This window comes from Bos mutus, chromosome 11 (genome assembly GCF_027580195.1).
Source record: "Bos mutus isolate GX-2022 chromosome 11, NWIPB_WYAK_1.1, whole genome shotgun sequence".
NCBI classification, from domain to species: Eukaryota; Metazoa; Chordata; class Mammalia; order Artiodactyla; family Bovidae; genus Bos; species Bos mutus.
The window spans coordinates 103197857-103220849 of NC_091627.1; the positions used below are offsets into that span (position 1 = coordinate 103197857).

Genomic DNA, 22993 nt, shown 5'->3' on the forward strand with positions numbered 1-22993 from the left:
GGAATCTTACGTGATGGTTGTTGTATCATAACTAATGTTGTTTGGTGACTAAGTTGTGTCTGACTGTGACCCCATGGACTACAGCACTCCAGGCTTCCCTGTCCTTCACTATCTCCTGCAGTTTGCACAAACTCATGTCCATTGAGTTGGTGATGCCATCCAGCCATCTCATACTCTGTCGCCTCCTTCTTCTCCTGCCCTCAATCTTTCCTGGCATCAGAGTCTTTTCCAGTGAGTTGGCTCTTGGCAGCAGGTGGCCAGAGTATTGGAGCTTCGGCATCAGTCCTTCCAATGAATATTCAGGGTTGATTTTCTTTAGGATTGACTGGTTTGATCTCTTGCTGTGCATGGGACTCTCAAGAGTTTTCTCCAGCATCACAATTTAAAAGCATCAGTTCTTCGGCTCTCAGCCTTCTTTATGGTCCAACTCTCACATCTGTACATGACTACTGAAAAAACCGTAACTCTAATAGCAGCCACCAAATACAGCTCATTTCTGTTACTTTTTTTGTTTGTTTGTTTTCTCTGCTAGCTAAATGGAAAGCTTCTAACTGGGAGTTGGTCTCCTCACATAGACATCTCAGAACTAGCAGTGACTTTTTGTCCGTTACATTGTGGGTGTCTGGCTATTTCAGTTAATTCTTGTTAGGTCATTGTGTCCTTGCATCAGTATACCTGTTTTCAACAAGAGCATAACAGAAAGGTTTTCTGGATCATCTAAAATGTCACCTTATGTTAAAAGGAGGGGGAACTGATGAGAAATGGATGAGTATGCTGGGCATAACCTTTTATTTCACAGTCCTTTTTTCTTAACAGTCTGTTGCTTTATTTGGATACATTTTTGTGTACTCCAGATGTACTCTATGTCAGTAATTCCCTTGTAGCCATTAGCTCTGATCTTAGTTTGGAAATTCAACCTCAACTAGGACTAGAGAGAATCAGAAGTAATTCATTTGTATCAGTGGATGCAAATAACCAGTACTTGTGCCTGAGCAGAAAGATGAAATTTCATTCACACACAGAATTGTTGAATTTTCTCTGTATATGAAGAACTGGTGAGGAATGCCCCTCAGGGTAGAGCAAATTGGCACTGAGGTTGAAGAGAAACACGAGAAATGGAGGGATAAGGCCTTCCACAAAATAAAATCAGGGTGCTCTTATTAGAGTAAGAAGAAATGGATGCTCAGCAGGCAACAAAGACATCATCCAAGTAGGTGAAGTGATGTAATTATTTCACTGGCATCTTGGCTGCCCCATGACTTTCAGCTTTGGTCACACTGGAAAGCCAGGTACATGGGATTAGACGGTAGCCTTCTTCCTGAATACACAAAGACCAACAAAGAGGAGTCAGGGAGGGTCATATTAAACCAAATAAAACACCACTGTTTTGTGGGTTTTAAAAAATAGGCTTTCATTTTAGAACAGTTTTAGATTTACGTAAAAATTCCAAATAGAGTGCAGAGTTGCCATACACCCCTGGCCCAGTTTGCCCTGTTATTAACATCTCATACTTATGTGGTCTTTTTTTTTTGGCAATTGAACCAGTTTTAGTACATTATTATTAAGTTCATATTTTATTCAAGTTTTCTCAGTTTTTACCTAAATGAAAAGTTTTTCCCTTTTCTTTTCCAGAATGCCACCCAAAATACAGCATTACATTTAGTAATCATGTCTCCTTAGGCTCCTTTGATCTATGACAGTTTCTCAGACGTTTCTTATATTTGATGACTTCAACAGTTTTCAGGAGTGTACTGCTCAGGTGTTTTTCTAGAATGTCCCTCAGCTGAGATTTGCTGATGTTTTTCTCGTGATGAGTCTGGAGTTACGTGATTTTAGGAGGAAGACCATAAAGTGCCATTTTTGTTTCAGCATATCAAGGGTACTGTCCCCATGGCTTTTACTGTGGATGTTGACCTTGATCATCTGACTGAGGTAACATTTGTCAGGTTTCTCCATTGTAAAGTTACTCTTTTTTTCCTCTTTTCCATACTGTTTTCTTTGGAAGGGGTCACCATGGGCATCCCATGCTTAGGGAGTGGACAGTTATGTTCCACCTTCTAAGTAAAAGAGTTTCTACATAAATTATTTAGAATTCTTCTCCCCCATTATTTATTCATTCATTTATTTATACAAGTATAGACTCATAGATACTTATTTTATACTTTGGGTTTTAATCCAGTACTACTTGACATGATTGCTCAAGTTGTTGCAGCTTTGGCCATTGGGGAACTCTTCCTGTTAACTCTTACATCTCTCTGACATAATGGAGGGTTTTTTGTTTTGTCTTTTTTAAGTACTTTCTTTCTGGCACAAGTTTCACCTTTTGTATCTCTCCCCCGACCCCAGTCCTAGATTCAGCCAAGCCCCCGTTCCTTTTATTGGAGAATGGTATTAGGACCCAAGATCTGTGTGCTGTATATGTGCTTCTTGCTGTTAGGTTGTAATGTGTGTGTGTATACCCACCAGTGTGTAGGCACATCAGTAAATGTTTCTGTAGGTAACCATCTGTAGCTTTGTCATGCTCAACATTAGTTTGTGCTGATGTTGTTAACTCTAATCCATTACCAGGTGGATCAGTCTAGCCTCCTTCCCTTGCTTTTTTGTGAACTCTTATTCAAAACTGAGAAGTCTTGACAGTCACCATCCACCATCCATATATTCAATGGTTGAATTCAAGAACACATGTAGAGCAGCATCAGGATGGTTAACCCAAACCCCTGTGGAAAATAACTTTATCACCTAAAGATAGTGCTTATGTCCAGTTTCATTTGCCTTTAGTCTTACTCATTCTACTCATTTCCAAATTACTTAGGTCAGCACCTTTCACCTCACCCCCTTCTGTGAGATGGTTTCGTACTTTTAGAATAGAAATAAGTGGTTTTGTCATATTCTGCAGTCTGCCCTGGGATTCCTGATCTCCTAAATGATTTTTTTAAATTGCTTACAGTAGGTTTACTATGTTGTAAAGTTCTGTTTTTAATAAATGCATAGGGTCATATGCATCTCACATTACAGTATCATATAGAAGACTGCTTTGAAAAGTTCCATGTGGTTTCCTTATTTCACTCTTCCTTTCTCTCCAAATGCCTCAAAACCACTGATCTTATTACCATCTCTCTAGTATCGCTTTTTCCAGAATGTCATATACTTAAAATCATAGAGCATGTAGCCCTTTCTTTTACTTTTTATCACTGAGTAATACTCCAACAACAGACTGGTTCCAAATAGGAAAAGGAGTATGTCAAGGCTGTATATTGTCACTCTGCTTATTTAACTTATATGCAGAGTACATTATGAGAAACACTGGGCTGGAAGAAGCACAAGCTGGAATCAAGATTGCCGGGAGAAATATCAATAACCTCAGAGACGCAGATGATACCACCCTTATGGCAGAAAGTGAAGAGGAACTAAAGAGCCTCTTGATGAAACTGAAAGAGGAGAGTGAAAAAGTTGGCTTAAAGCTCAACATTCAGAAAACGAAGATCATGGCATCTGGTCCCATAGCTTCATGGCAAATAGATGGAGAAACAGTGGAAACAGTGTCAGACTTTGTTTTTTTGGGCTCCAAAATCACCGCAGATGGTGACTGCAGCCATGAAATTAAAAGACGCTTACTCCTTGGAAGAAAAGTTATGACCAACCTAGATAGCATATTAAAAAGCAAAGGTATTACTTTGCCAACAAAGATCTGTCTAGTCAAGGCTGTGGTCATGTATGGATGTGAGAGTTGGACTGTGAAGAAGGCTGAGTGCCGAAGAATTGATGCTTTTGAACTGTGGTATTAGAGAAGACTCTTGAGAGTCCCTTGGACTGCAAGGAGATCCAACCAGTGCATTCTAAAGGAGACCAGTCCTGGGTGTTCATTGGAAGGACTGATGCTGAGGCTGAAACTCCAGTACTTTGGCCATCTCATGCGAAGAGTTGACTCATTGGAAAAGACCCTAATGCTGGGAGGGATTGGGGGCAGGAGGAGAAGGGGATGACAGAGGATGAGATGGCTGGATGGCATCACTGACTCAATGCACATGAGTTTGGGTGAACTCTGGGAGTTGGTGATGGACAGGGAGGCCTGGCGTGCTGCGATTCATGGGGTCACAAAGAGTCGGACACGAGTGAGTGACTGAGCTGAACTGAATACTCCATTGTATGGATAATCTGCATTTGTCTCTGTTGTTGTTGTTATTTAGTTGCTAAATTGTGTCTGACTGTTTGTGACCCCAAGGACTGCAGCATGCCAAGCTCTTCTATCCTCTACCATCTCCCAGAATTTGTTTATATTCATGTCCACTGAGGAGGTGATGCTATCTAACCATCTCATCCTCTGCTAGCCCCTTCTCCTTTTGCCTTCAGTCTTTCCCAGCATCAGAATCTTTTCCAGTGAGTTAGCTCTTTGCATCAGGTGACCAAAGTATTGGAGCTTCAGCTCCAGCATCAGTCTTTCCAGTGAATATTCAGGGTTGGTTTCCTTTAAGATTGACTGGTTTGATATCCTTGCAGTCCAGGGAACTCTCAGGAGTCTTCTCGGCACCACAATTAGAAAGCATCAATTCTTCAGCTCCTAGCCTTAGATGGTCCAGCTCTCACATCTGTACATGACTACTGGAAAGCCGTAGCTTTGACTATATGGACCTTTGTCGGCAAAGTGATGTCTCTGCTTTTTAATATGCTGTCTAGATTTGTCATAGCTTTCCTTCCAAGGAGCAAAACCTCTTTTAATTTCATCACTGCAGTTACCATCTGCAGTGATTTTTGGAGCCCCTGAAAACAAAATCTGTCATTGCTTCCACTTTTTCCCCTTCTATTTGCCCTTAAGTGATGGGACCAGATGCCATGATCTTAGTTCTTTTAATGTTGAATTTCAAGTCAGCTTTTTCTTTACTCACCTATTAAAGGACATCTTGATTGTGTCCAGTTTTTGAAGGTTACGAACAAACCTGCTTATAAGGAGTTGCTTGCAGATTTTTATGTGGACATAAGTTTTCAAATCAGTTAGGTAAATACTTGGAACACAATTACTGCAGCTAGTTGAACTTTATTTCCTACTTTCTGGCAGTATAGCAGGAATAAATATTTTGTGAGTGGCTTACATAGTTTGTAGGTTGTTAAAACTACTTTCTAACTGGATTGTTTTAGTTCAAGCATGTCATCCTGAAGTATTAGTTATATTTTCTTCTTTAACCATTACCATCAAGCAGTAGTATGTTTTAAAAGCATTAACTTGTAGCAATTAATTTTAAATTAAAAGATTTTATTTAAATGAAATTTCTTTCCTGTTAAGTGACAATCTGTTTTGTTTCCATCACAGCATTTATTCAGTCGGAGAGCATAATAGAAGTGCTGCGTTTTGATGATGGAGGGCTTCTACAGGTAATTTTATTTTAAGTTTGAAGAATTATTTAAGGCTCATTGTCAAGCCTTGAATAAAATCTGATTATTATTTTTCTTTTAAAATGTAACTGGTTCAAATGCAATATATTTTATGAGCTTTATATGCAGACAGGTCAGTAGAGTCATGGGTAATAATACAAACCTTCTTAGCTGTGTGAATTATCTTTTAAATTAAATATTTGTAGGGGATGTTGGGAGGATAGGTGGCGAGTGTCAGATCAGGAGCAGTGGAATTGCTGGTAAACTGTATTATAGAGTATGGAGCCAGTGAGGAAAACACATGAATTTGGATGTTGGACCGTAGATACTTATCTGGAAGAGAACTCCAAAGGGTGTATGTACTGTGGATTTACATTTATGTCATCCTTCCCGTTGCCATCCTAAGCCATGTCTTTAAATACATTGTGCATAAAATTAGAAGATGTAATCTGATAAAAAGCCTATCCTTCCTTTCAGATCTAGCTCACATATCACCATGAAGCCCATTTTAGTCTTCCCAGCTCAAAAATCAGTTCTAGGATTTCAGAGCTGAATGAGACAATAAATGACATTTTAACCACTCCTGATTTTCATGGCTGATTTTCACCTTTCTTCAAAACTTTTACCATATTTTGTGCTTATTCTATAGCATTACCACCTTCATCATAATAACATGTGTTTTCAGGTGTCATGTTATTTGGTAACATGACTGATAATTTTTTACTTTTTATATTCAAGGGAAACCAAGGTTTAAAAGATTTAGAAAGTTGCTCAAAATTTCTGACTTTACAGTAATGGGACTGGTATTGGAATTCTGTTCTTCTCACTTCGGGTGTGGTAGAAATACATTTGTGATTGTTCGTATCTCTGTTACATGATGCTGCCAATCATGTGTTTGTTTTACTTAATTATAAACTAAATACATGACTTAAATATAGTTCTGAAAAAAACATTTCCTGAAGCTCATAATGAGGGCAGGAAAGTAAAAATTAAAGTTTGATTAAGGCAACAGAGAAATAATTCTGCTAGGAGCTTGGAGTAAGATTTCTATTTGTGTTGTGGTGTAAATTTAGGTTTTAGGCACTAAGCCAGACAAGCAAGAAAAAAGGTGATCGGTCGTAAGGTTCTTTTTCTCTGACAGTGAAGCAGATCAGTGCTTTGGATGACGGCTGTTTCCCTGCTTCTAAGTTTTTAGATAAACTTACTCTACTTTTACCCAGGAGATGTTAAGAAACACATACCTCAGGCACTGGCTGCACTGTGCTTACAGAACATCTTTGTGTGGCTTTTTATATTTTAAAAGTGAATAAAACAAGATATATAATGATCTCTGGGTTTGTAAAGCCATCTCGTGAGAAAGTGATCTTAGTCTCTTTTTTCCAGTTCTTTAATCTCTTGCAGGGTAAGAACTTGGAGAACCTGTAGGAGTGACCATTTAAAATATCTCCCTTTGGGTGATTTGTAGGATCTAGAGAGCAGGCAACTCAGTACTGAATTTCTGAAAACAGTTCTCCAAATGTAGTTATTTATTACTGATTAAAGGTGGATTTATGTCTTTTAGGAACTAGACATATGGGTTGCAAGTGGAAAATTCTGAAAGCTTGGCGTGTTTTGCTGGTGGTGGGAGTGGGGGGCTGTCAATCCATATCTAAAAGGACTCCGGTATGGAAGAGCTTGTCACCTGGGATGTCATTTACTCATACTCTTTGGGTCTGCTGCTATGCTGGGACCAGAGCTTGGGGGTGACTTCAGAGTTCTATACCAAAGACAATTTTAGACTGCAGTGTTAAGGGCAGGTAGTACTAAAGTGGTAAACTCAGCCACACTGAAACGGCATTGAGACTCTGGCAGAGTGCCTGATGTTGGGGTGCTATACAGAATGGATTATATATCTTCAACTAACAGAATATTAGACCCTTTGAATAGAAATGTGTAAGAATCATTCATTTTAATGTTGAAGGATGTTTCCTAGGAACAGCAGTTTTGATTTGACATAATGTCATTCTTTCTGGCAATAATTTGCCATTAAGTTCAGCTGTTTCTTAAACAGCTCCTGGTTTTTTGTGATTAGAACAACAGTATATACACGTAGTATTTCTATGGCAGAATACATATCAGGTTTCTCCAAATTAGATTAAAGCTAAAGTAAGGAGAGAGTCAAAGCAGCAGCTTTGTTTGACATGATTTAAAATTAGAATTTTGCCTGAGAGCATTCCCTCCCAGATTGTGGAATTTATATTTTTGTGTTTTGGCTCATAGTGATTTTTTAAGTCCTAGAAATTAATTGATGGTAAGTCAGTAAAAATTGTTCCAACTCATAAAAAATTTGCTAGAAAAATTGGACTTGATTTTCTTGTTTTCTAGAAATAAGGAAGATGAGGCTCATAAAAGTTAAATAATTTGCTCAGTGTTCAGCTGTTAGAGCAAGAATCTGGCATGTAGTACTTACGCAGCTTCCTGGTATCAGAGCTCTTTGCACAGCAGGACACGTGTGCAGCTCTTTCCAGTGCATTCCTTGTGTTAGCACTGGTGACACCAGGGTATGATTAGAAACCGTAGCCGTCCTCTCAGCCGTGTGTTCTGTAGGTGGTGCTTTGGCTGTTGTCATTCCTGGTTGACAGGGCTACTAAGCTTTGGTATATAGAACAAGGAAGCTGAATTCATTTCTTAGATGAGAACAAGATGAGCACAAATACTTGAGGATTTTTCCTCAGGATCTTGCTGAGAACCCCAGCTGACACATAACCATAAAAAAAAATCTGTTGAGGAGCAGTATGGAAAACATTATAGTAGAGAGCAAACTTAACAGCAAAATGCTACAAGTTTTATCTCTGAGATGAAGACTGGGTTAGAGATGCCCACTAAATACCACTGATACTCAACATCTCCTAGTTGTAGCCAGTAAGGCAAGAAAAATAATCAAAAACTTAAAAGGATTAGAAAGGAGGAAAGAAAACGTTATTCACCTCAGATTATGGTAAGTTTATGGAGGTAATCCAGAGTCTGGAGATAAGTTGTTAGATTCAGTAAGCACTTGAGCAAGTTTTCTGGTTAACAGTTGATATGTAAAACACAAGCGCATCTCTACATTTTATGTTGAACCATATGAATTAAACCACTTTTATGGATCAGAAAAGGCAACAGAGTCCAGCCCAACTCATACATATATGGATACTTGATTTGTGAATCACTGAAGAATGTTGGGGAACACTCAGTAAAGGGTGCTAGAACAAGTGAACATCTATATGGGAGAGACCTCCCACCGATAACAAAAATACTGTAACTATTTTGGAACTCTGGAGTCTTTTGAAGGCTTGTAACTTCAAGGGGAAGGCTTGAGGTAAGTTAAAGTAGAATATAGTCCGTAAATTAACATAGAATATAGTCCGTTTCAGCGTTTAGCATAAAAGCAGTTACCACCCTCCCCCACTGGCCCCGTGGCAGGCAGCTGTGCAGTGTTTGTCAAACAGCTTGCCCACAGCCTGCAGGAGCCTCGGTGGCCAGAAAAGGGCTCTGTCCTCCAAGTATTGGGGATCCCTGTCCTGACTGCTGCTTTTGATCTCAGAGGTTAGACAAAGAGGCAGGTGGCCATTGTTGTTGCAGCTCCCCCACTGTTTAAAAGTTCCTCATCCTTAAGTGACCCAGAAGATTTTTAAAGGTCTAACAACCTTCAAAAGCTATTGCATAATTGGCAGAAATTAGAAAAATCATTTTGAATGTTCAGGGAAGGGCCTGGGTTCATAAAAGACCTGAGAAGACCTTAAGATCAGACCTCAGGCTTATCTTTGCATAGACACAGCCTGCAAAAATTATAAAACCAAAAGCAATAAACAGAAACAAGCAGGCGGCAAACTCTGGAAAAGGAGGAGAATCTCACATCCAGAGTCATTCCTCTGGATGTCAGAGGAATGTTATTAGATTCAGATATCCAGTTTTAAACAAAAATCACAGTGTGTAAAAAAAAAAAAAAAAAAACATGAAAAATGACTCAAACAAAAAAAATAATCAACAGAAACCGTCTCTGAAAAAGACCTGATAGCAGGTCTACTGTACAAATTAAAAGTAGATATACTTTAAAAACAGTCATTTTAAGGATGCTCAAAGAGCTAAAGGAAGATGTGGAGAAAATCAAGAAAACAACATATGAACAAAATGAAAATATCAATAGAAATATAGAAAGCCTTGTTCAGAAACACTGACATGACAGTAACTTTTGATACCAAAACACTTGAAGAGAAATTAGAATCCACCTAAGAAGCACAAGTACCCCTAGAAGGGGTACAAGCCAAGAGCAATCAGATTTTTCTCATAATAATGCTGACTTTTCTTTAATCATTCATCTTTTTGTTCCTCAGGATCCAGAATTTCCATAGTCTTATCTTCCAGTTTGATGATTCTTTATTCTGCTTGCTCAAATCTGCCTTTGAATCTCTCTAATGAAGTTTTCATTTCAGTCATTGTCCAACATTTAAGTTTTGCGAGATGAGTAAGTTCCGGAGATTTAGTGTACAATATGGCTGTAATTAATAATACTGTGTTATATGCTTGAAATTTGCTCGGCTAGTAGTTCTTAATTGTTCTCACAAAAGAAAATTTTATGAAGTGATCATTTCACAATGTATATGTATATTAAAACATCACATTGTATGCTTCAAATGTAAATAATTTTTATTTTCCAATTATACCTCAGTGAAGCTGGGGAAAATAGAAATCAAAAAGAAAATTGAGCTGAAAGTACAGTAACTGAAATGAAGAACTCTTGATTCTGAGGAACAGAAAGATGAAAGATTAAATAAAAGTCACTGGATCCTATGACCATCAAGTGGACCAACATATGCAGTGTCCTAAAAATTTAAAAGAGAGAACACTTGAAGATACAGTGGCTGAAAATGTCACAAATTAATGTGAATGTAAGCATCCAAGACGCTCAGTGGACTCCAAGTAAGGTGAACTCAGAGATGCATACCGGGACATGCTACATCAGACCTTTAAAAGACAAACCCTGAAAGCAACAAGAGAAAAGGGACTCATCGCGTGAAAAAGATCCTCAATAAGTTATTAAGAGATTTCTTATCACACACTTTGGAGACCCGAAGGCAGTGGGCCCCATATTCAAAGTGCTGTAAGGAAAAGACTATCAACCAAGAATCCTGTTTCTGGCAAACCTGTTCTTCAGAAGTGAGGGAGAAATTAAGACATTTCCAGATAAATAAAAGCTGAGGAAGCTTATTACCATTAGACCTAACCCTTGCCTGAAATGCTGGAGAGAGTCCTGCAGGTAAAAATGAAGGAACACTAAACACGGTAAAGGCATGAAGAAACGAAGATCACAGTAGAATTGAAACGTGGGCAGTTTACAAGCCGGTTTTATTGGAACAGTGGTTTCAAACTCCACATTTTGTTTTCTCCATTATTTAAGAGACTAATACATTAAAAAGAAACAAAACCTAATAGTCTAAAAGCAATGATTAGTGCCACTTTGGTTTGTAACTTCGCGTTTTGGTTTCTACATAAAGAATAATATACTTAAAATAATTATTTGGTTTTGGATACAAAGTATATAAAGAATAAATTTTGTGACACCAGCAACTGAAAGAAGTAGGGATGGAGCTGGAAAGAAGTACACGTTGAGTGTGATTGAGTTAAAGCTGATAACAATTCAAATTAAAGTATTACAACTTTAGGATATTTGGTTAATCCACATGGTAACCACAAAGAAAATAGTATAGGAAATACACAAAAAGAATTTAAACATTTCACTTCCAAAAAGTCACCTGAGACAAAAGATGACAGGATTAAAAGAAATGAAGAATGAAAATAGTATAGGGCATTGTAGAAAACAAATAGCAAAATGACAGAATTGAATCGACTATTGAAGCTAAGCTGGTGTTAATTCAGACAAGTCTGTTGTAAATTTAACATACAAATTACAATCTCCACTTAGGGTAATACTAAGAAAATAACGTAAAATATGTGTAAAAGGAGATGAGTGGCCAGCTTCAGCACAAGCTGAACAATTAAGCTTAGACAATTAAGCTAAAAGAAGTCAGTTTTAGGCATACAGAGTCTTACCAAGGATATGTTGGAAATTCCCTGGCTGTCCAGTGGTTAAGACTCTGCACTTCTACTGCAAGGATGCCTGGTCAAGGAACCAAGACCCTACAACCTGGCACAGCCAGAAAAATGAAGTCTCTGAATGTTGCCAAATGCCCCTGGAAGACAAAAATTGTCCCCAGTTGAGAACCACTAGGTTAAGGGATAAACATATTTTTTTTTATGATAAGCGAATTTAATAGTATTTGAAAACATAGCACATATATATGTTTGCAGAGTCTTTTCCATTTGTTTGGAAGAATTTCCTCTCTATATCCCTGTGGGATGCTCTCAGAGAGAGAGACAGTGCTCAGACTCCTCTGGAATGTGGGGCCTAACAGTGAGGTAGGCTGAGATCGGAGCCCTTAAATGCTGTGGAAGAGTGGAATCTGAATTGTGGGCAGGAAGGAGTCTGTGCTTATCTTTGTAGACAGACACAGTGAAAGATGATTTGCAGTATGTCAGGCGGCACCAACTTCATGTGTTTGTGATTCAGTGACGTTTACTTTGCAGTATTGTAAGTATGTCTTCTGTTTGATAGACGATACAGAAATACATGGCACAGGCATTTTCTTGGGCCCTAAGTACTCCTGACAGACCCTTATCTCTGAGCATGAAGCTCAGAGGTTTCTGCTAATCACATGGTAAAATAGGAAATCTGAGTTTCTTGTGGGGATTGCTTCACAGTTTAGAGAGCTAGCCATCTTTTTCATATGATCACTGGCCATTCATTTTTCTTTAAGTGAATTGCCTCTTGCTCTTTGCTTACGTTTCAGTTACAGTTTTCTTTCCCCCAGTTTCTTTATTTTTATTTCTTTTTGCTGTTGTAAAAATACTTGGACACGGTACCAGGATCTTTTCATTGTTGCTAATATAACATTTATTTGCTTGATTTTTCTCTCCTTTTTTGGGGAGAGAAGGTGGAGGTATTTACCCTGTTTATTTTTGCTCATTCTTCAGCTTTCAAGATTTTCTGCATCGTTTTGTATTAGGTATTTACAGTTCACAGTTGGACTTTGCTTTTTTGACATGATCCTTTTGTTTTTCTTAATAGAGAAGTTTATCTCATTTAATCATACTATATATGTGTTTAGTCCATCTAATTTTTATACTTGCCTTTTTATCTCTTGATTTAGAGGCTTAATTTTGGTATGTATTTAAGATATTTATAAACCTTTATTTCTTAAGTTACTTCACACACACAGTAGTGTCTATTATGATTTTCCCTTTTCTCTCAATATTTAGAGTTTTATTATTGGCATGTGCTGAGATCTTTATTCTTGTTTATTATAGTTAAATGACTTTTCTGTTTTGTGGCTTATACTTTTAAAAACAATGTTTACTTTTGGCTTTGCGAACCTTATTTCCACAGTTCCTTTACTGTATCTGCTTATCTTTCACAAGACAGCTTCCTTATTTGCAATTCTTGATGAGTAATCTTCTTGGCCAGATTTTCTTCATGAAGATATTTTTTTCCCCTTTAGAAAGTATGCATGGATGATACTTAAGTCTCCTTTCTGTCGACTCCAAATGGGGGCCACAGACCTGGAATTCTTCGGTTGTACTTTTTAATTGAAGTAAAAGTGACATATAGTAAACTGTTTAAAGTGTACAGTTTGGAAAGTTTAACTATACCCCTGTGAAAGCATTACTACAGTCACGATAATAAATACATGTATCGATGGCCCCCAGAGTTTACTTGTGACCCTTGGTAATCACTTCACCCTCACTCTCCATCTCTAGGCAACTACTCATTTGCTCTCTGATACTATCAGTTTATATTTTAAATCATTTTATATAAACAGAATCATACAGAATGTACTTTTGGGGAATTTGACTCAGCATAATTAAGAGTCATGAGTGTTGCATATATAATAGTTTATGCTTTTTTTCCCATTCAAATGTTATTTTCTATTCTTTGAAAATAAAAATATTTTTCCAAGATCATAAAGAAATATTTAATAGAAAAAAAGAAAGGTTTCCAGTCTTTGCGTTTACTCTTTATTGCTGAGTGGTATTCCATCGTTCATACCACAATCCATGTGTCAGTTCATCTGTTGATGGAAATTTGGATTGTTCCAGTATTGCACCTACCATGAATAAAGATGCTATAAAAATTCTTGTATTTGTACATATGCTTTTGTTTCTATTGGGCAGTTATCTAGGAGTGGAGTGGATTGGTCACATTTGTAGGTGTTTTAAGTTTAACTTTAGAAATTACCAAGCCTCTTCTATAATGATGATTCTGTTTTACATTCCCACCAGCAGTGTATTAAAAGTCTATTATTGCACGTTCTTGCCAACCCTTAGTATGGACAGTCTTTTCCGTGTTGGACATTATTGTAGGTCACCATGCCTTGATAACTGATGCTGAGCATCATCTCATGTGCTTCACTGAGGTTTGTAGAATTGCCCATTTAAAAATGTTGAGTGGTTTTCTTATTATTCAGCTTCATAAGTTTGCCATATGTTCAGGATACAAGTCCTTCATCAAATAGGTGGTTTGCAAATATTTTCTCTTCAGTATGTGGATTGCCTTTTCATTTTTGTAACAATGTCTTTTAGTGAGCATATTTTCAAAAATTCACTGAAGTCAATGTGTATTTTTTTTTTTCTTCGATGACTAGTGTTGTTTTTTTTGTACTGTTCGGAAAATCTTTGTCTATTAGAATGTGGCAAAGATAATCTCCTGTGTTTTTCTGTTGAAGCTTTATAATTTTATGCTTAGAACTGTGATTTATCTAAAATTAATCTGATTGCATGGTCTGATACAAGGATAGTGAAAAGTGAAAGTCATGTCCAACTCTTTGTGACCCCATGGATTGTAATCTTAACAGGCTCCTCTGTCCAGGGAATTCTCCAGGCAAGAAGACTGGATTGGGTTGCCATTTCCTTCTCTAGGGGATCTTCCCAACCCAGGGATCAAACCCAGGTCTCCTTCAGTTGCAGGCAAATTCTTTACCATCTGAGCCAAAAAGGCTAAAAAGCTCATTTTCTTCCACACAGCTTTGTCCAGTTGTTCCAGCACCATTTGTTGAAAAGATGTATGTTTCTCTGTTGAATTACCTTGATGCCTTTGTTGAAAATCAAGTTGACCATAAATGTGTGAGTTCACTTTTGACCCTTCTCCAGTTCCATTTATCTGTTTGTCTTCCTGCCATTGCCACACTGGTTTGATTACTGTAGCTTTTTTTATTTTGGTAGTAAAATATACATAACATAAAATTACAGTTTTAACCATATTTAGATGTGTATTTCAGTGTTGTTAAGTACGTATATGTTTGTTTCTGCATCACCACCATCTAGCTCCAGAACTTTCTTATTCATTCTACACTGAAACTGTGCCCATTAAATGATTCCCCCTTCCCTTCACTGCAGCCCCTGGCAACCAACATTCCACTGTCTGTCTCTGACTTTGATTGCTCTGAGGATCTCATGTAAATGGAATCATGTAGTTTTTGTCCTGGCTTATTTCATGTAGCCTAAGTGTCAACTTAGTCTTCGGGGCTCATACAGGTAGTAGTGTGTATCAGAATTTCCTTCCTTTTCAAGGCTGAACAGTATTCTTTTGTATGTGTAAGCCACATTTTTTTTTTTCATTTATCCGTCAATAGACACATGAGTTGCTTCCATGCGTTGCAGTTGTGAATAATGCTGCTGACCATGGGTGTCTAAACACCTGCTCAGTCCCTGCTCTGTGTTTTTCAGTTCTTTTGGGTATACACCTAGAATTGTGATTGCTGGCTCTTCTAATCCATTTCCGACACTATAGCCAGAGTAATGTCTTTAGCACTCAGGTCGTCTGGACCATGTCTGTAACTGTCTCCTACAGCTTCAGACCCCTTGTACTGCATTTAGAGAACAGCACAACCAGACTTCTTAGCAGGGCACAACGTAACAGGGTGCTGCCTTGCCTGCAGCCTCATTGCTGCTGCTCTCCCTCCTCTCTCTAGGCTCCAGCCAGATGAATCTGCCATCTTTCTTGAGCACCCATGCTCTTCCCTGTACCAGGACCCTTGCAGGAGCTGTTTTCTCCACTGCCACACACTGCCACTGCTCTTCAGTATAAATGTTATCTCTTCAGACAGGGCTTCCCTTGTGACATACTTAAGCATGTTACCTATTATTTTCGTTCATAGTGTCTTTCCAATTTCATAGCAACTTTCTGAAGTCCTTGATTCAGTGTACAAATATGTATTTGTTTAGTTTTAAAATGACTGACTCCCCCATACCTCAAGCTCCATGGTGGCAGGAACCATACTACACCAGTCTCTAAACACAGCCGGGAAGAAGTGAACAGTGAGAGACACACGCAGCCTCACAGGGGACTCTTCTCATAGGACGCACTGGTTTGGCAAACTTCTAAAAATTAAATACCGGTACTTTGTATTATTTCCATGTCTGTTTAAAATTTAATCCAAATTGTTCTCTCATTTGAATAATAATGGTGTGACAGTTCATTTCACATGATTTAGGGATCAGATGTAACCTGAAAGTGAGTATAAAATCAAAGTTGAAGCTGTAATAAAATATGTGGATATTCTGTATGTCTATAGTATAAACATTTGGTTTCTGTGTTTTCACCATCATTTTCTTCCTTCACAGACTGAGACAACACTTGGACTCAGTTCATACCAACAGAAAAGGTAAGGAAGTAATATACATGTATTTCTTTTCCTCTTTTTTAAGATTTATTTTTAATTGGATGATAACTGCTTTTTAAAAATATAAAGTTTCATATATTCACTAAGATACTGACATACTTTTAGTTCTTTCTGGGAGGATTCCTGCTGTCCTTTTCTCTCATACTTGTTTGGTGAAGAGGGAAAAGCAGATTATAAATCACATCATATCATGTATTTCAAGTATTGCATATGTAAAACCAGGTTTAAATCTGAGCTTGCATGTCATCACATGCAGAGTGGTTTACTTGTAGCTGAAACACCCCTCGTTTGGAAGAGGCTCAGCTTTACAGCTCCCTAATGACGTTTCCTGTGGTCCAGCCACTTTTTATGGTCTTCGCTTCTGTCTTCAGTTATCATCAAGGGTCTGCCTGCAGGCGCCTAGAGGAGGAGGTTATCCTGTAGTGAGAGAGAGTTCTCATCTCAGGAGACCCTAACTGGTTGTCTTGTTGAGCCCCCTTGTTTGATACATGAGGACTCTTAAGAGTCTTAGAACCAAGAGATGTGCTAACCAAGGTTAGACTGGCAGAGTTTCAGATAGAATTCCTTATCTTCTGATTACTAGCCCTGTATTGCATTCTCTTTGATGTTCTTAAAACGGAATCCTTCAGCATTCACTATTTTCTCTTTTAGCTGGAAGAGAAATATAGTGTTAGTTAAGAATTAGAGGAGGAAGTGCTTTGAAAGAGGAGCAAAGGAGCCAGGGAAGGCAAGTTGTCACAAGGGAGTTTATACTGTAGGGAAGTGGGGTGAGCATCTACACAGTCGGCTTTTAGTCTGCTCTGTGCTGGGGCTGATACACTCCCTTCCTCGACACATCTTGAAGGACAGTGGAGACACCACTTCTGATGAGCTTATGAAGCACAGGTATGGATGAAATGACAAAATGCATACACTTTGTGAAAGAAGGCAGCTTACTTGAAGAGTATATTATAATCAGATGATAGAAGCCTAAGACACATTTGTGTGCCTCACGTGGCATCTTACTCTCATCATCAAATCAGTCCACAAGGCCCAGGTCACAGCTGAGGTGAAGTTAGCTTAAGACTGCAGCTTCTGGTCGCCACTCCTGGGGTGCTGCCTCCCCCAGGTTCTCCTTGGGGGAACCCCCCAGTTTCCACTTGGCAGAGAGATTGCTGAGATGAACACTGTGTCTTTTGACCTCCTGTAGTCATTTCTGTGGCTTTCCTGATGGTTCAGTAGTAAAGAATCCGCCTGCCAATGCAAGAGACGTGGGTTTGATCCCTGGGCAATAAGATACCTGGGTGGTAAGATCCCCTGGAGGAGGGTCCCACCCCATTATTCTTGTCTGGAAAGTCGCATGGACAGAGGAGCCTGGGATCACAAAGAGTCGGACACGATTTAGCGATTACATAGCAGCAGTCGTTTCTGCGCTGATCTCTCTCTTTTTGTGTCCCAGCTGTATAGCCCATGTGCTGCTTGGTGACTTTCTAGTAAGCCGAGAGCTTCAGCCCCATCCTTCCTTGTATCGCCTCTGCGTGATGTCCTGAGTGAAAACCCTCAGTGTGGAAGTGAAACGGAACCCCTGCTCCAGGGAAATTTATCACATGAAAAGCTTAGTCCCCTTTCCCGCTTTCATCTGCTTCATCCCCAAGGACTTGCAGGATCTTCTGCAAAGACATGAGCTCTGCTTGCTTGATCTCAGGATCATGGGAAGTAGAATTATGAAAGACAGAATTTTCCAACATACTTTTATTTATATTTTTCTCCTTCCTGACTCACCCTTTTGTTTTAATACAGTCATCAATTACTTGATAATGTTTTGTTTAAAGACGTGCTGACTGCATCATATAATGGCGGATAATGTGCCTGCAGTGTTCTGTCAGTGTTTGTTTCCGCCGAACACCAGAATGTTGTGATGAGTATCAGTAATGGTTTAATATTATTGACACGAGGCCACCTTTTATAATGCCTTCTCCTAGGGTTGTGGAGCCATGTGTTGGGAGATTAGAAATCAAGATCCTTGAGTTCTGTGTTCACCAGCTGTGTAGCCTTGAGAGAAACTACTAAAGTTCTGAGCACAACTTTCATTTCCAAATTGGGGAAGATCACTTCTTGGCCTGATATGTCTTATATGTGATGTAAGGTTATGCTTTATATAAGGTTGCTGTAAGGATCAAATGAGAAGACTTATTCGGCATCAGCAGTTGCAAACATGAAAACATTATATGAATGTAGGTTGTGGGTATTTGCTAACGTATTTGTACAGTCATTCAGCAAATATTTACTGGGATCTTTACATACACCAGGCATTATAGTAAGAATTGATATGGGTGAATTTAACTCAGATGACCATTATATCTACTACTGTGGGCAAGAATCCCTTAGAAGAAATGGAGTAGTCAACAAATAGTCAACAAGAGAGTCTGAAATGCAGTCCTTGAATGCAGTCTCAAAAATGACAAAATGATCTCCGTTCGTTTCCAAGGCAAACCATTTAATATCACAGTAATCCAAGTCTGTGCCCCGACCAGTAATGCTGAAGAAGCTGAACGGTTCTGTGAAGACCTACAAGACCTTATAGAACTAACACCCAAAAAAGATGTCCTTTTCATTAGAGGGGACTGGAATGCAAAAGGTATACCTGTGGCAGATTCATTTCGATATTTGGCAAAACTAATACAATATTGTAAAGTTTAAAAAAAAAAAAAAACCTGGGGTAACAGGCAAGTTTGGCCTTGGAGTACAGAATGAAGCGGGGCAAAGGCTAATAGAGTTTTGCTGAGAGAACGCACTGGTCATAGCAAACACCCTGTTCCAACAACACAAGAGAAGACTGTACACATGGACATCACCAGATGGTCAACATGAAAATCAGATTGATTGTATTCTTTGCAGCCAAAGATAGAGACGCTCTATTCAGTCAGCAAAAACAAGACCGGGAGCTGACTGTGGCTCAGATCATGAACTCCTTACTGCCAAATTCAGAATTAAATAGAAGAAACTGGGGGAAACCACTAGACCATTCAGGTATGACTTACATCAAATCCCTTACGATTATACAGCAGTAGTGATTCAAGGGATTAGATCTGATAGAGTGCCTGAAGAACTATGGACGGAGGTTTGTAACACTGTACAGGAGGCAGTGATCAAGATCGTCCCCAAGAAAAAGAAATGCAAAAAGTCAAATTGGTTGTCTGAGGAGGCTTTACAAATAGCTGAGAAAAGAAGAGAAGTGAAAAGGAAAGATATAAGCATCTGAATGCAGAGTTCCAAAGAATAGTAAGGAGAGATAAGAAAGCCTTCCTCACTGATCAATGCAAAGAGATAGAGGAAAACAATAGAATGGGAAAGACTAGAGATCGCTTCAAGAAAATTAGAGATACCAAGAGAACATTTCATGCAAAGACGGGGTCAGTAAAGGACAGAAATGGTATGGACCTAACAGAGCAGAAGATATCAAGAAGAGGTAGTGAGAATACACAGAACTATACAAAAAAAGATCTTCATGACCCAGATAATCACGATGGTGTGATCACTCACCTAGAGCCAGACATCCTGGAATGCAAAGTAAAGTGGGCCTTAGGAAACATCACTACGAACAAAGCTAGTGGAGGTGATGGAATTCCAGTTCAGCTATTTCAAATCGTAAAAGATGATGCTGTGAAAGTGTTGCACTCAATATGCCAGCAAATTTGGAAAACTCAGCAGTGGCCACAGGTCTGGAAAAGGGTCAGTTTTCATCCCAATCCCAAAGAAAGGCAATGCCAAAGAATGCTCAAACTACTGCATAATTGCACTCATCTCACACGCTAGTAAAGTAATGCTCAAAATTCTCTAAGCCAGGCTTCAGCAATACGTGAACTGTGAACTTCCAGATGTTCAAGCTGGTTTTAGAAAAGGCAGAGGAACCAGAAATCATATTGCCAACATCCGTTGGATCATCGAAAAAGCAAGAGAGTTTCAGAAAAACATCTATGTGGATCACAACAAACTGTGGAAAGTTCTTAAAGACGTGAGAATACCAGACCACCTGACCTGCCTCCTGAGAAATCTATATGCAGGTCAAGAAGCAACAGTTAGAACTGGACATGCAACAACAGACTGGTTCCAAATCAAGAAAGGAGTACGTTAAGGCTGTATATTGTCACCCTGCTTATTTAACTTATTTGTGAGTACATCATGAGAAACGCTGGGCTGGATGAAGCATAAGCTGAAATCAAGATTGCCAGGAGAAATGTCAGTAACCTCAGATATGCAGATGATGCCACACTTATGGCAGAAAGCAAAGAAGAACTAAAGAGCCTCTTGAAAGCGAAAGAGGAGAGTGAAAAAGGTGGCTTACAGCTCAGCATTCAGAAAAGGAAGATCATGGCATCCAGTCCCATCACTTCATGGCAAACAGGTGGTGAATCAATGGAAACAGTGACAGACTTTATGTTTTTGGGCTCCAGAATCACTGCAGATGGTGATTGAAGCCATGAAATTAAAAGATGCTTGCTCCTTAGAAGAAAAGTTATGACCAACTTAGCATATTAAAAAGCAGAGACATTACTTTGCCACCAAAGGTCCATCTAGTCAAAGCTATGATTTTTCCAGTAGTCATGTATGGATTTGAGAGTTGGACCATAAAGAAAGCTGAGTACAGAAGAATTGATGCTTTTGAACTGTGGTGTTGGAGAAGACTCCTGAGAGTCCCTTGGACTGCAAGGAGATCCAACCAGTCCATCCTAAAGAAAATCAGTCCTGAATATGCACTGGAAGGACTGATGTGAAAGCTAAAACTCCAATACTTTGGCCACCTGATGTGAAGAACTGACTCATTTGAAAAGACCCTGATGCTGGAAAAGATTGAAGGCAGGAGCAGAAGGGGATGACAAAGGATGAGATGGTTGGATGGTATCACCAACTGAATGGACATGAGTTTGGGTAAACTCCGGGAGTTGGTGATGGACAGAGAGGCCTGGCGTGCTGCAGTCCATGGGGTCGCAAAGAGTCAGACATGACTGAGCGACTGAACTGAATTGTGCGTGTTTGCTAACACCCACAATTTTGTTGGTCATTCAGCAAATTTGTTCAGTCATTCAGCAAACATTTACTGGGATCTTTACATACACCAGGCTTTATAGTAAGAATTGGTGATTCAGTCATTGTGTTTGTTGTCTGTTGCTTTGTAATAAATTACCTCCAAACCTAGAAGCTTAAAGCGGCAGTTATCTTTCTGTTTCTGAGTAAGAAACTTGAGAACAATTCTAGCTGAGTAGTTGGGGCTCTCACGAGGTCTCTCATGTGATTCCAGCCAAGACATGATTTGGAGTTGCAGGCATCTGAAGATGTAGGCCCAGTGGGTCCTCTCCAAGATGGCTCACTCACGAAACATTAGCAAAAGGCCCCAGTTCCTTGCTGGCTGTTGGCAAGAGACCTTCATTCTTTACCACGGGGACCTCTGTGCCATGTGTCACAGCAGCTGATGACGCTAGAGCAGGAGATCGAATAGAGAGCACAAGGAGAAAGCCATGGTGTCTTTTCTAATTGAGTCCTGGAAGTCACACACAGCCACGTCCACCATGTTTATTCATGGGAAGTTACCCCCAAGGAAAGTAGAATTAAGCCCCCACTACTTGAAGAGAGGCCTATCAGAGAATCTGTGATCATATTTTAAAACTAGCACAGAGCTAAATAACCAGATAGTCAAGACTCCTGCCCTGGTAAAACCTGTCTGCTAATGGGGAAAACTGCAGGCCACCAAGTAAATGAACAAAATGTCAGCTCAAGAGAAGTCTGGGATAGACAAGACTCTATTACTTCTTCAGATTTGACCATAAGAAGGTCTCTCTGAAGTGGTAGTTCAGCTTACCTGGTGAAGTCTTAGGGCAGAGCGTTTCAGCAGGTGAACAGCTAGTGCAGGTGTCTGATGTTGGGCGCAGTGCTGATGTTATTATATTGTGTTGTTGTAACAGCTGGAATTGTTATTGTGTGCAGTTAGGTAGGAAGAGATACATGTGTATATCTGTGTGTGTATGTATATATGCAGTGTCCACAAGAAGAACCAGAGTCTTCTGATCTTTTAAGTTTCCTGGTACCTGTAGGATAAAAGCCAAAAACACTGGACTAGGGAGTACTTTTCAAGTTTAGAATGGTTGGGGTTCTTTAATTGTATAGTTTGCTTTTCACTGAGTACAGCCATTTTGGTTGCCTGTGGTTAACCATCAGCATCTAGAAGGTTGTAGTCAGATCCAGAACTTGCTAATATCTGTTTTAAATTCTATGAAAAAATTAATGTTCTCAAATTGTTTCTTAAGATTTCATTTGGGTATGTACTTAACATTTATTTTATAGCTCTGGAGCTTTTAGCTGTACATGAACTGACATATATGCAAAAAATAGTACTACTCTGCATACATCTTGAAGACTGTAGTAATTTGATGGTAGACTTAATCCCAACCATATCAAATATTACAGTGACTCTGAGAGGTTTCAACACTAATTGTCAGACTATATTAAGGAAAGATCTAAGCATATATTGTCTACAAGAAATGTACTGTAGTTTTCAGTTTATATTTAATTTTTTAACCATTTGTTTTGAAATAACTAGAAAATAAATGCAAAAATAGTACAAAGAATTGTGCTACTGACCTAGATTGATTCCCCTAGTAACATTTTACCACATTTGCTTGATCATCATCTCCCTCTCCACCACTTCTTTCCTTCTCTCTCTTTCCCTATCTCTATATATGTATATGTGTAATTATTTTTCTGAATTTTTTCAGACTCAGTTGTAGACATGATACTCTTTTACCCCTAAACACTTCAATGTATATTTCTTATAAATATGTACATTATGTTATAAATCACAGTAAAATCAGGAAATTAGCATTTACATATAGTAT

General features: G+C 38.9%; 1 protein-coding gene across 1 annotated transcript in view; it reads left to right on the forward strand.

Annotated features, from left to right (window-relative positions):
* Nucleotides 1–22993, forward strand: part of TMEM131 (transmembrane protein 131) — a 180851-nt gene that overhangs the window by 52962 nt on the left and 104896 nt on the right. Inside the window, 2 exon segments of the mRNA XM_070380002.1 lie at nucleotides 5306–5367; nucleotides 16066–16106. Of these exon segments, the coding sequence (XP_070236103.1) occupies nucleotides 5306–5367; nucleotides 16066–16106 (103 nt within the window).